Consider the following 14,837-nt stretch of genomic DNA (forward strand, 5'->3'; position numbering starts at 1 on the left):
CCTTTTAAGTTGATTGTAATGGAGAGGGGAGTGCAATTCAAATAATGGATATTTAATAGATTCCACTGACACGTTCAAGTGTAAAGGACTAATTTGCCCAAACCTTGTGTCAAGCTCTCAAAAGCAAGAGCGGAAGGAGGTGGAGTGGGAGTTATCGGATGATCCTCTTGCTTTGGCTCACCTCCTTTCATGCTGTCTCCTGTCACTGCTGCATCGCCGATCTGCTTGTCCTTCATCTCTCTCACTCTGTTTCACTCTGTCTCTTCCATTTTCAGCCTCCAGTTCAGTAGTTCACCCACCCTCTGCTTTCTCTCTCTGTCATTCCCACTGTTGTTCTCCGTCTTTCCTCTAATCCATCGGCTCCTAACCACCTTCCTGTCTCTTTCTCTCCATGTCTCTATTCACACCTTCTGCCTGACGCTTGTCTCTCTGATTTCTTTTCCTTCCTCTTGTCCAGCGGCTTGCCTTTTCTCTGTCTTTCTCACTCCAGCTCTGCGAGGTCTGAGAGGTCATTCCCCATGGTGAGAGGTGTGATAGGTGATAAGCAATTCTGCCTATGCTGCTGTCCACTTTCAGCTCCGACGGGGCTAAATGTGTATGTGCGCATCATTCTGAGTGTGTGTGTGTGTGTGTGTTTGCGTGTGTGAATGGTGTCTCCAGGAGTGAGAGGGACAGTGTTATCTAGCACAGATAGGGCCAGGCTGTTGTGTCATGACACATTAAGGCACTTCATCCATCTAACCCGAGTCGAGGCTGGCCATCAGCTATGGTAACACACAGGCATGCATTGAAAGGTGCACAGACACCGACACGTGCTGACTAAACATTCACACATGCATGCACACACACACACACACACACACACCTAGTCGAACAAATAGCACTGGGGGAAGGTGTAAAAGGTAGGGAGGAACAGAGAGACGGAGAGGAGAGAGTGCCAAGGGCAGACGGAGGGAGATTTGGCCGGTGTTTTGTGGCCATGCAGCAGCAGATAGAGGAGGGATAGGGTATCACTCCCTAACCCCAAACACATTTACAGCTGACACCATGATTAATGAGCCCGGTGCTGCGCTACAGGGCCTGTTCCTGGACCCATTAGACCCCCTCCCAACTGCCCAGCTACCTCTAACACCACCTCCCCCTTCCCACCAATGCTGGACCCCTTCCATCTGGACAAAGCCCACCTGGGGATACCCCGGATGGGACGTCCAGATAAAACACATGTGCACAAATACAAGCACCTATATGTGCAAATGCAGGAATCCTAGAATATATGCAACATATGTGGTCGTATGTCTTTAGATACTGTAGGTATGCAGGCAATAAAACACACAATGACACACCTTTGGCTAGTAAAGATTGTTTGTCCCTACACTCACCCTTCTCCAAAGTCACCCAAAAACCGCAGACGTGGTTTGTAATGATTTATTGTTATGGGTTTTTTTAAGGGGGAAAGGGGACAGCCTAAAGAAATGTCCTTTCTGTAATATTATAATATAGCATTGCGCGCATTAATGGGTTTGTGCGTGTGTGAGCTGAGTATTATTGTAATGTCCTAAAGCAATTTAAATCCTCCAAAATAGCTGAAGGTTTCTTGAACAGTGAAAGAATTATGCACCAAATTGTGGAAAGATTCTCATCCTACACCTCTCTGTGCGTAAAAAGTAAACAAACTACATGCTTGACATACATTTGGTGACCACGCCCTCCAGGTGAATGATGTTGGGGTGGTCAAACTGGCCCATGATGCTGGCCTCAGACAGGAAGTCCCTCCTCTGCTTGTCGGTGTAGCCGGCCTTCAGCGTCTTGATGGCCACGCAGATCTCTCTCTTGCCTGGCATCTTCAGGCGGCCGCTGCAGACTTCGCCGAACTCCCCTGAAAACAGACGGCCCGGTTGAAAATGTGGAATGATGATACACAAGCACTTTGATATTACACTGCACAGACCATAAATCACATCAAGAAGGGAGTAGGAGATGGCGTGTGCCTGTGTGTGTGTTTGTGCAGGTTAGAAGGGGTCCACTTTAAACATTGATCAGGGTCTTTAATCCCTCACTCCCCTCCTCCCCTCAGCCAGTGGAGCAGAGAGAGAGAGGAAATGGGTATTGATTCTTTCTCTTTATTATTTTGTCATTGGTTGACTTTTCTCTGGCCACAGGAATAGAACGGACAACATATTTAGCTTTCCTTGATTTTTTTTTTTTTTTTTTTACTTGTTGACCTCTTTACAAGACCAAATGTTACTCTCATGGAGTGCACAGGAGAGCGTATGCAGTCACACACAAGCAGGAATATTTATCCAATTAGGTAGATGGTTTTATCCAGAGTATATTACAATATGTCGCAAAGGCTCCCCGTAACACTGCACTTACAATAATGGATAAAAAATAGCTGAATGAACTGAAGTGTCTGGAAAGAACAAAAGCTCCTCACCAATACCGATAACTTTCTCAATCTTGATACAGGAGGCGTCAATCTCTTTGGCAAACTCACGGACGGCTTGGTTTGGGTCCTCATAGGTAAAGGGGTCAACGTATATCCTTACTCCTGAGGAAAGAAGGTTGGAAAGAGAGGGAGGAGGCAAAAGAAGAAATAAGGGGGTGAAAAGTGAAGGTTAATTCATTCCGGCAACTACACTCCATCTGTTCTTTATTTCCATCATGCTGCAGGCTATACCGCCTTCCTCTGTGGAACCTCTCCTCCTCCTCCTCCTACCCTTTCTTCTCTCCATACCTCACATCACACTCTAACTCCATTGCTTTTCATGTCACTATGGATGAAAATGAAGCTCATTAACTTGAAATTTTTGTGGGACGCAAATAACAATGCTGATGACTTGATAATGAGGTGTTTGGAGCATGTTGGGATGCAAGAACATTAACTTCAAAATAGTTTGTTGTTTTCACTCCATTTTATGGGCCTCATTTGTGGTTTAGAGTGCATGCACATGAACACACCTGACAGTGCTAATGTTTTTCAATTATAGAGTGTGTGGGTGGAGTGTTAACTATGAGTTACCTTGATGTAAGTGCTTCTCTTCGTCAGAGTCCTGCTTGGCTTTGCTGTACTTACTCCTTCTGGGGGCAAAAACAGCAGGACGGTCAGTCACAGTGACACCGGCACATGTCGAAATGTCAGGGAGAATGTGTCAGAATAAAAAGCAAAGCATCTCGTGTAAAAATGAAAACTCATAATGGAACACAAGTGTCAATTCAGTAAAGCCTAATTAAAACCTAAAACAAGACTTCAAACCCTCTTGTATGAATTAAATTATGTGAAGTGGCAACACAGTCACTGATTACTGATGAGACATTGATATTCTTGTTTGATATTCATTATTTATTAAGGCGAGCTCATTAAAAATACAAAAACAGTTTTTGAATACTAACTGAGTGTGATTTTTAGATATGGTTTTGTGGCACTTGGTCTCAGTAATTGCACTTAGTTACGAGGATAAAAGCTTAAAAAATAATTCAACATTTTCAACACATCCTCATACCTCAGTGACTAAATTCCTCAGTGACTTCCCTCTACTAAATGTAGAGTCCTTACATCATTCACTTTATGAAATGGGTGCAGTTTGCTTAGACTTAGGTATCAAAACTACTTGGTTTGGCTTAGGAAAAGATCATGGGTTAAAATAAGTATGTATGTAAGTACTGTTAGATACATGATGCTACTTAAGAACATTAGGTATGTTAAAATAGGTCTATGTTGACTTTTGGTTTCACATCAGAGGCAAATGGCGGTCTCCTGGATGAAAGTCCTGTTTGTTTGACCCATTCATCCCACCTCCTCCATATGCAGGCTGTCTTGTTCTTTATACTACGTCACCTGAACTCCTCCTTTGTTCTCATCATAATTACTACTGCCATCATTTTTGAGACCACTTTTATGTCTGTCCATTAAGAAGGGAAGGAAGCATTAGCTTAGCTTACATAAAGACTGGAAACAAAGGGAAACCTTTTAGCATGGCTCTGCCATAGCTAATGAGCTCTATAGCTCAAAAATTAATGTGATATCTTCTTTGTTTAACTGAGTATAAAAACTGAAATGTGAAAAATGTATGTAAGTGTTTTTTTTTTCTAAACATCTCAGACTCTTATATCTCTTCTATATTTTGTTTTTTATAGCATATTTTCATAAAAAAGAATTCTCTACTTTTCTTTAAGTAAACTGAACAACATTTACTTGTATGGGGTACTTTTACATTGTAGCATCACTACTTTAAGTCAAAAGTATCCTTCAGCACTGAAGGTTTGTGAAGGGCACTATAGCAGCAAATCAATCCTAGAGGAGATGCACTTAAATCCCTGCGAATCCCTCAGGCAGCCAGACACCTGTGCTTATATTGATGTGCTGGGTCAGTGGTGGAAATGACCAGATGTGCAAGACATTGTCCTCCTCTATGGTTGTGTAATGATGGTAAATAGCTACGTGATTACAGTCCCTCCCCACAATCACAGGATGGCCGCAGCAGCACAATGACAGTGGCCGTCACATGCATATAAAAAAGGGAGAGACAACCACCTGCTTGGCCGGGGAGAGAGGCAACCACGTGGAAAAAGAAGAACACGTGCACACACACACACACACACGCACACACGCACACACACGCACACACAATCAACAGCCCCTTCACTCCCCATCATCCTCAACACCAATACACACATGCAAACAATGATTTGATTTCCATATAAAGAGGCACACACACACAAAAAGGATCAACAAACGCCATAAAAGGTACATACACACACACACACGCAGGAATCAACACACGGACCATTAACATTCCCCTTCCCCCAGTGATACCACACACATGAAAACAATACTTTCTTTTTTCTTTTTTTTTTCACATAAGGACATGGACACACATTTATACCCCCAACACACACACACACACACACACACAGGGGAGTGTCGTTAACACCCTGAGGTGAAGCAGCCCCATCTGCATGTAATCCCATCTGTGTGACGGTGCTTTGTCCTGCTCGCTGGTTAACACCCTGAGATTGGGTCACTGCAAATCCACCTGATGCCTCTCTGTCTCACTCTCTCGCTGTATTCTATCTCCTACTTTTCATTGCCAGCTTATCTCATTGTCCACCTTCCTATCCCTCTCCCTCTTTTTTTCTCTCCTCTCTCTCTCTCTCTCTCTCATTCTCTTCACGGCGGTCAGCAAGGCGCAGCGGGAGAAAATAACTAGCGGCCGGGATTATAGCCACTATAGAGGGAGAGGGATGTGAGGAGCGGGGATGGATGCAGAGGACAGGGAGCGAGGGGTCGCTGATTGCATCTCTTCTGCTGTCAGAGCTGTCAATCACTTCTCCGGTGTGGCGAGTCATCACTCATCTGACGAGCCAGTTGCACTAGCTGTCTGGCTCAGTGTGTGTGTGTGTGTGTGTGTGTGTGTGTGTGTGTTTTCAAATGACGTCCATCTCCTGACAGCTACTTTTCCCGGCATTAAGCAAGACATCCTCCATCTGGGAGGAAAGAGGGAGTGACAGAAAGCAGAAGGGACAGAGGGATGAAGCTCACCTTCGGCTGATGACGAAAGCGCTGATGAGGATGATGAGGAGGACCACGCTGCCCACCACTGACACCAGTAACACTGTGGAGTTGGCCCCATCTCCAATAATGGGAGCTGGGACTGAGGGAAAAGGAAGGAAAGATGGGGGTAAGAAAAGCAGAGGGGGGTGAGTGAGGGGCAGAAAGGGGGGGGGGGGGGGGGTGTTGAACAGAGACAAAGAGCAAAGTCAATATCGTGTGTTGCTGCATATGAAAGAGCCAGTGTACACTGTGTGTTTGTCACGACACCCCCTCCCACTTCGTCCCCATGTCTCTCTTCCTATACCACTGAGAGACAATGACTCCTCATTAGGATGTGTGCTTGACCGTGTCATTATTATGCGCTGCTGTCTCTGTCTGCATTACAAAGGGGACATCTGGCCTTACAGTGCATCTCTGTAACCCTCTAGGTCATAATCTCCCATAAACAGTTCATATCATGCAGCATAAGTATATGATAAAACTTAGGTTAGGTTAAACTTTGGTTTGTTTGATTAAATGTTAGAACTAAAGTGATGAAGCGTTTGTCAAGGTTCTTCACTTGAATTAATTCTGACTCCTTGACAATCAGCTTTCCCGTTCATTTCCCCTTAAGTAGCTTTAAGGTTGTTTGAATCATGTTATTCCACGCTGTCTGACAGTGTTATTCATACTTTGTATCAGCTTGTTCCAAGACTCCATGTTTTCTGTCGCTTCTCCATTGCATCAAATGGAAATATCGGGAAACTTGACTAGAATTCAAAATGAAGTTCTGTGGATTTTAACAATCTTTGGCGGCACTGCATGAGTCTAATGTCTGACCCATTGGTGGGTCAGTGGGATTTCAGAGACTAATTTGAAATTTTGAGTCCAACCACGTGGGGGGTTACAGTTTCAAAAGTCTGACTGAAACACTAAACACTCATGCTCTGGTTTTAAAAGTATACCATTTAAAAGCAAAACACAGCTACCAGCAGCTTCCAGAAAAATATCAGAAACTATCATTCCTCAAAAACCCATACAGGCTGAACCCTAGCTGGCACTTCCACTGAGACTCACTGCAACTTGAATAATGGAAGCTACTCAAGTTGCCAGTCAGGTGCTGGAGCACAATATCAATTATCTTTTATAGACGACGGCTATTTTGATGAATGACTCTACAATGAAAGAGACACACTCGTAAAAGATGCTATCATTGCAGGGTTTTGCAGAAACAGGCGTTACAGCGCTGGCAATGAAACCTCTCTGCCTCTGCAATGCACTGATGTCATCAAGGCAAGCTGAGCAGAAGTGGATGAACTCACCGGAGTTGGTCATGAACTCAAACGGGCCGCTGAATTCCCCATAGCCGGCCGCAGTGCGAGCGCGCACGTGGAACACGTAGGAAGTGAGGGGGGTGAGACCTCTGATGTCGGTGTTCCTTGACGAAGTTTTTATAATTCTGTAGCTTCTTTCATTTTGGTCCTGTGCGTGACAGACAATGCGGAAACAGAAAAAGAAACAGTCAGAAAACAATCAGCGGTTTTCTTACAGTCTGTTGACTGCACAGCTATTTTAGAGCTCTCCCATGGGACCCCTCACCTTCTCATAGTACTTGACCTCATACTCCAGGATGACCCCGTTGGCTCTATCCGGCGGCTGCCAGGCCAGTGAGATGGTGTGTCTTGTGATATCCTTTGCCTGGATGGAGGTCACTGGTGAGGGAGCTAGTGAGATGATCAAAGAGAGACAGAAAAAGAAGAAGAAGAAAAGAATTTCAGACCACTGCTTTCTCCCAATCTTCCATGTTGTTTTCAGCCTTGGAGACAGTCTCTCTTTTGTATTTTGTGTTGCTCCCCCACGCTTTACCCCTGTTGGGAAAGTCAAACAGTGGGCCGGGCCGCAAGGCAATCACTTCCATTTGTCTTTGAACTTGGCTTCCATTCAAAATCGGAGGTGTTGCAGAGCTGTATGGTCACACAGCTGAATCACCAAAGCTGGAGTGTATGGCAATGCTCTATTTCTGAACTAATGGTTGGCATCAATAAAATTGATCCAATTTCCCCTTGGCTGACGTTAGTGTCTCAGCCACTTTTCCTACAAGCTGGCAAAATAATGTCTACCTTCATTTTCTGCAGATACCCAGGTCACCCTGGGAAACCTTACGCTACAAAGTCTGCCTCGGAAAGCTCAAAATGAGCTCAACGCCTTAGCTATTTTTTTTTTCTTGTCTTCAAGAGAGCAAATCAATTGGTTTTCATTAAAGCTCCAGTGAGCGATCTTATCTCAAGCCCTTTCTGCAGCAGCTGATAATGAGGCCATATTTCAAGCAGCCATGCTATCTGCATTCAGACGCCTTTAACATGTGAAGGTTAAAGCACTGATAATGGCTTACACTCGTCCCCTCCCTCCAGTGTGTCGCTGCTGCACAAATCAAACCTCTATCTTCAGGGAGTGTGACAGCACTAAAATTGGGTCATACACACTCTTGACGCTACAAAGAGAAACCCATAGGCGTAGAAAAGATAGTGCTGTAAACAGGGAAACACTCTCGTACGGATTGAGTTTTGAGCAGACTGGAAGATATATGGTGGGACAGGTGGAGTTATAGACCAAGGAACAAAAGGTTACACGGATGAACACATAGTTCAGGCACAAAAAAACTCAGGACTCAAACACACACACACACACACACACACACACACACACACACACACACACACACTTTGGGGGTTCAAGCATCTGCAGAGTTCCCATAGGAATTAAAACTCCTCTCATATTCACACAAGTACCCTCAACAACCAAACAACTTTCTCCCAATCAACCCAGTTCAAAGAAGTTGGGACGTTGTGTAGAAGGTAAATTCAAACAGAATGCAATAATGTGCAAACAAACTGTGTCTACCAACAACGGTTTTACGCAGTAATATCCTTTATGCAATCATGTTCACAAAGTGGTGAACCTCACTCCATCCTTGCTTGTGAACGACTGAGCCTTTCCAGGATGCCCCTTTCATACCCAATCATGAAACTATCACCTGTTACCAATGAACCTGTGGAATGTTCCAAACAGGTGTTTTTGGAGCGTTCCATATGAGGTCAGACATGAATATATTGTCTTTGTACTGTTTTCAGTTGAGTGCATGTTAGAAAGGATTAGCAAATTATTATGTTCTGTTTATTTATGTTTTACACAGCTTCCCAACTTTTTAGAATCAGGTTTTTGACTGATGCCCACGTGGCATTTCATTGTGAGGTCTGCTCTTACACGAAGTGAATCTTTGACCTCTGGTCCTCAGTGATACTGTAACCTTACTCGTTCCAGACCATCTGCCTTTTAAAAAATTACAGTGGGATGATTAATGAGGGGTCCGCGGTCCACCGATTAAGATTGGATTATCTATGACATTATATACATTCTCATCACTTTGACCAGGGGCTCCAGGGAACCTGGGCTTCAAGCTAACGCTAACAAACCCCCAATCCCCAGCTTTTAACTGGGGATTGAGTTCAAACGGGCCTGGAATTCAAGCACCAGCCTCGGATTGAGTTTCAGCGGGGTGAAGAAGCGGTAGGAGGGGGGGTGGAGGGTTTGTGATTGCTGGGGGTTGAGATGGAGATGGAGAGGGATGGGATTGCAGACATCTCTTGGTAAATAGATTAACCCAAGGTTGTGTAATCCTGTTGGCCTAATGTGTTGCGTCTCCGTTAAACAATTAGATGGCGGCCATTTGTATCCCTCCGATCAATCTTACCCAGCAGCGAGAGCCAATTTGAAGGCCCTCCTGGGGCTGACCGAGGACGCTCTGGCTCAGAAAGAAAACCCCTGAGGGGTCACAGACCTTCGTTCCCCCAAGATAATCCACACATCCATCTTTTCTCCAAAGATGACAGATATGGCAATTTAATCGCGTTGCCTCCTCTTGTTGCATTTTTATTTTTCCCTCGACTAATGTGAGGATAAAGATGAGTGATTTCCTTAGTGGTCCCTTCTGAGGTTCCCTACGTGCGATGGAAAGGTTAAAAACAGCCCAAACATGAAATAGGCAATCCATCAAGTTTTATGATTTGGATAAATTAGTCAGAGGAATGTTTAAAGGAACTGATGCACAGACTGATGTAAAATACTGGAAATCCATGCATGCACAAAGCACAGAGCTAATGCAAGACAAAATCTGACATGTCTATCCTGAAAAGAGAGAAGTTTAACCCGAGGCTGTGACTCGGGCAGACCATGCCAGACACGCTGGCACCTCTATAGATGAATTTAAATATGTGGGGCAGATCTGTAATTTCTTACTGCCTCCTGAACGCGTGGGCTAAAAATGCTGCTGGAATAATAAGTGTTAGATGCAATGAATATTCAGATCTCATTTCAGAATTGTGCGCAACAAAAAAACTCTTTCACAGCCTGCAACACTTACAGACACACATACAGTACACACACATACCCAGCAACACAAAGGACCTCATTACACTAACAGAAAGATAGAAACTCACATAGAAAAATATACACCTAGTCCCATTATCTCAGACAGACAGCAAAAAAACTCAATCATACCACCTATGCATACATTATAATGAGCAAAAACCTTGCAGAAGCAAATAGAGCTGCGGGTTTGGTTTGGTTTAAAAAAAAAAATCACCGAGACAATAAACAGTGGAGGTTTTCATCAGTTTGCTGCAGACGTTTGTGAGGTTTTCTCTCTGCATGGAACACAGTTTGTGAAGTGAGCAAGTTTGTCTTTGCGAGCATGTTGCGAGGAGCAGCTGTGGTCGGCTCGAGCAGTTGCACGAATATGCGGTTGATTACAATTTGACATTAAAAGAGACAGGGGCCCCGGTGCACATGTGGTTGCCAGATTGGAGCCTGGTTGCCAGATTGGAGTCACTCGATTTTGCTGCGGCCAAGGAAAAATAGCCGAGGAGGGAGCCATTTTTCAGGGTGTCGGGAAAATGGCTCCTCCTTACAAGATTCTTCTCCCCTGCCTATAAAGCCTACTTCCATCTCCCTGAACACATTTCCACATGTACGGTACGTCTGTCCGATGTGCCAGAGAGATGGAAACTCACACACATGTGCGCTGACAGACGTGCCCACACACACACTCTCTCATGCACTAATTCACTTTTAGTCACATAAGCCTGCCAAGTATTTTGTATCGAGACATAAACACCTCTCTCTCTCTGACTCTCTCTTTCCCTCTTTCTCACACATACACAGACGCACAAAGTGCTTGATCCCATAAAGGGGGGGCGGACATCCATTTACAGCCAGGGGTCAGTTCAAAGCGTGGACATGTCCCCTCTCTCCCCGCCTTTTCCTCATGCAGGCCGGGTGAAAGGGTTACACGCCGGCTGATTTACGACAGTGGAATTGTTCATGGCGAGATGCCGAATCTGACCTCTCACACAAAAGCATGCTTGGTCACAGATGCATGGACGTGCAATCAAGAACGCACATGTCTTAATTTTTGGTTGCTGGCATATTTCTCCACTGCACCTTGGTTCATTTTCCTCTCATGCAAAAAAAAAACATACGTGCTCCTCCCTTCCAACCTGCCTACTTCATTTCTGCCTCTCTAGCCGAAATTTGAACTTTTATGGAAAGGCGGTGGCAGGGGTGTCTTTTCCACAGCACTTATAAATCCTAATAAATCTATCACAATAAATGTGTAATCCACGGTGTCTGGATGAGGGGAGGCGAAACAGAGAGAGGGACAGCCACAGATGACTGGCTGGATTACCAGCGGCTGAAACCAGAGCTTCCAAAGCCCCTACCGAGCATTAGCAGGAAGAAATCCAATCAGTCTGGAGCTATTCTCTTTAACACGCACACACACACACATGCACACAAATTAAAAGAGACATGCACGCCTGGAGACACATAGAGGACATTGTTTGAGAGGCAAATGTAGATCATCTCCATCCATGAGCGTATAAACATTCTGCATAACACATTTTCTCACTTTTAGCCAAGCATGCATTCAGTTCTGCACATGTGCAAACACACACACACACACACACACACACACACACACACACACACACATACACACACACACACACACGCACACCATAATAGAGCTTCCAGCTGCAAGCTTCATGTAACTAATCCTGGGGAACAGTTGTGAAACATGCACCAGTGACAAGCCAAAGGCAACATCATCTATATCTTACAACTTGAAGTCAGCAGATTAGCCTCGGGCAACCTCAGGGGGACATCAATGTGTGCACGTGTGTTACTGTCTCTTTGTATGAATCCATGTGTGAGGTTGTGCACTTTGGAGTTTTGGCGCAACTGCGCATCATTGTGACCATACTGACATGCTATTACGAGCCCTCGGCCTGGGCTCCAGGGTGTGCTCCATTACAGCTCCCACACATGCCTGTCTGGCAGGACTCGCAGCTCTCCCACAGTCAGCACATCCATTCATCTCTATCTTCCTGACCCCAGCTGATAAATCAAGCCACTGTGGCCTTAAATTGCCAGTCCGAGCCCTATTCAAGATATTCGCTTTTCCCAGGGATGGAAATTAGTGATAAAAAAACGACACAAAAAGGCACTTAGCTTGCCACCCAAGAGCAGAGCAGTAAAGAAGACCAAGGTAATGATCGTCTATAAGTGGAGAAGAGCAGGGAGGGATGAAGAGAAAGGGCCAGGGTTGTAAAATCCATTTGCACAACAACTGGTTACAAAATGGCTAAATGACAAAACAACGGGAGACTTTGAACGCACCCCCAGGCTAGAGGGCTCTTCTCCAGCTCTGGAGGAGAGGCTGTATTCATTCGTTTTCTACTAGAATAATTACACACACATAGACACACAACCCAGCAGCATTTGTAATGAAGCCTCCACAGATCAATACAACTCATCTAATTCATTACCCTGAGAGCTAAATATAGCATGTTGCCCCTATCTTCAGCCTAGGCTTCTCGTGCCTAATTATGTAAAACTCAAGTGAAATATTGCAGAAAATCATTTCCCACTGCAGAGAATCCATCATCCTCCTCAGTAATCATCCAGCCTTCACCCAAATTATTTACAGCTTTAATAAACATGTTTTGACATGCAGATTGCCCCCAAAAAAGTGCTTCAAGCGCTCATTGTAACCTGTGCTCTGCATTAAATATAACGCCCACACACAACTACAAAGCTTCTGTATCAACATGTACTCTTTCCTTTACACAGTGCTTAAAAAATTAAGTTGGATCAGCAAGCAAACCACTGGGGATGTCCTAAATTTATGAAATTAATCAATGAGGATCTTCATTTAACACCACTGGCACTACTGAGTGGGCCCTGAGGTGAAATTCTACTTGTACAATGTGATAATTTGCTACTCTTTTTTTGACGTACAGTATGTTCAACTGAGGACAGCACAAAGGCAATACATTGAATGTTTTATCTCATCAGCTACATTGATTTTTGTAAATAATTTGCTACCAGCAACACAAGTTGGGACAGTGACAGTGAAAGAGTGGGGAAGCTGTGGAATGCTCAAAAACACCTGTTTGGAACATTCCATAAGGTTTTATTTACTTTTTATACAGCACCTAACTTTATGGAATCAGGTCTGTAATAAGCAATTTGTACAGACAACTTTTAGCCAATCAGGAATGCCTATCTTCTGTGGCCTTTTTATAAAGGGATAAATATGATGAGTTTTCTTGAGCTGTCTCAATGACTGTTACTGTTATCCATGAATTCATAAATCTTGCATCAAAAACGTGTCATTTGCAGTGTCTCATTGGGACCCACCATGACATGTACATTAGGGTTCAAAAATATACTGGTATGTCAATATATCAGGCCAATCAGTGTTGTCCACTTCCAGTCAGATTGACATAACACTTACTTATTCTTGAACTAATCTACGCTACACTATGTGAAGCCTTTAACCTTCTCTGATCTTTTGACTCGCTATTGGATTCCCACAAAAATATTAGCTAAACCGTCCATCACTTTCCCAGCCTGAATCACCCACTCACTCAAACCATCACTGGTTGTCTTACCGGCCTGGTTGGTGGTGACGGTCACAGATACGGCCTGTTCCGGTCCGGGGCTTTGAGGTGAGACTCCATTCACCGCCCACACCTCAAAGGTGTAGTTGGTGTGGGCCTGCAGCTCGTTGATGGACACCCTGGTTCCCTTCAGGCTCAGCTGCTGGGGGCTGAAGTGGATGCCGTTACCGCAGGGCTGACAGCGCCGGCCGTCAGGCCCGCAACGCTTGCACACCACATTGTACGTCAGGTCCTGGCGTCCTCCTGAGCTCCGGGGCGGGCTCCACTCCAGGTTTACAGAGGTCTCGTTCACGTTGGAGATGAGGTGGACAGGCGCTGACGGAGGGCCTAAGGAGAAAGCAGAAACACGATGGAGGTGATGTCATTACCAGTCGTGGTTAGAAGCCAAGTACAAAGTTATATTAGGCAAAAGAGATTATTTCTATGATCACATGAAAGACTTGAAAAAAAGGAATACAGTAAATTGGTGATCGTAATATTAACAATAAGCTTTTAGTGAATTTTGCCCAGAGAGTCTCCAAAGGGTCCAAAAAATTGATTCTTTCCATACCTACATATAACAAAAATGTAAATGTGTAATTGGCTGGGTTGCCCCTTTATTGAGAGCTGAGGCTTCTTGAATTCCCTTTTAATGTCCTGTCCATTACGACGAGGGAGGCTCAGATTTCACCTCAGTTAATTCAGCACGTTAACTGAAATCCAATAGCCCAGCAGACTTCTTTCCCATTCATATGTCGAATCAGCTGGAGGTGGCAGAGTGCCCGAGCCCACTGCTAACAGTGGGGCTTTATGGCACCCACTCAATAACTTTAGACAAAGTTTGCTTTGGAGCCTGTTATTAAGTTCCTGCTTTGATGTAAGGCCACGGTGGTTTTACATGAGGAGCAGCTCCACAGATATCTGACAGATACTCCCCTGCTCATCAATCCCAATTTACATGTCAGCCCTCTTGTAATTAATGTGTTTTTTTGCGTTGCTTTCAAACATAAGCGATGGTAATTGACTTAACTCTCTCTCTCTCTCTCTCTCTCTCTCTCTCTCTCTCTCTCTCTCGCACTCTGTTTTCCCCGTCTCACTCTCTATCTGACTAATGAAGCGCACGCGAGCAGGCTGGGGGGATCGATGCAGGGTGAAATATGAAAGCTAGGCAGTCCACAGACGAATCATTTCACAACGGAAATTAATTATCAGTGTTATTTTTGGAGGAGCAGTGTGGCAATGAGTGATTTCACAGAGACACGGGGAGCAGCAGAGGGGACAGTGTGTGGGAGAGCGCGGTGGTCGCC

The 14,837-nt window shown here is 44.6% G+C and overlaps 1 protein-coding gene across 2 annotated transcripts in view; it reads right to left on the reverse strand.

Moving 5' to 3' along the window:
• epha4l (eph receptor A4, like) overlaps positions 1-14,837 on the reverse strand; it is a 55,480-nt gene that overhangs the window by 11,457 nt on the left and 29,186 nt on the right. The window contains exons 5-11 of one of the 2 annotated variants that reach the window (XM_076735870.1): positions 13,543-13,878; positions 7,130-7,254; positions 6,853-7,012; positions 5,540-5,651; positions 3,020-3,078; positions 2,435-2,548; positions 1,691-1,876 (exon numbers count right to left, since the gene is read on the reverse strand). In XM_076735870.1, coding sequence (XP_076591985.1) covers positions 1,691-1,876; positions 2,435-2,548; positions 3,020-3,078; positions 5,540-5,651; positions 6,853-7,012; positions 7,130-7,254; positions 13,543-13,878 — 1,092 coding nt within the window. The remainder of the gene's footprint in view (positions 1-1,690; positions 1,877-2,434; positions 2,549-3,019; positions 3,079-5,539; positions 5,652-6,852; positions 7,013-7,129; positions 7,255-13,542; positions 13,879-14,837) is intronic. The other variant, XM_076735869.1, reaches the window with a different exon arrangement.

Source organism: Chaetodon auriga, chromosome 7 (assembly GCF_051107435.1).
Source record: "Chaetodon auriga isolate fChaAug3 chromosome 7, fChaAug3.hap1, whole genome shotgun sequence".
Taxonomy (NCBI): domain Eukaryota; kingdom Metazoa; phylum Chordata; class Actinopteri; order Chaetodontiformes; family Chaetodontidae; genus Chaetodon; species Chaetodon auriga.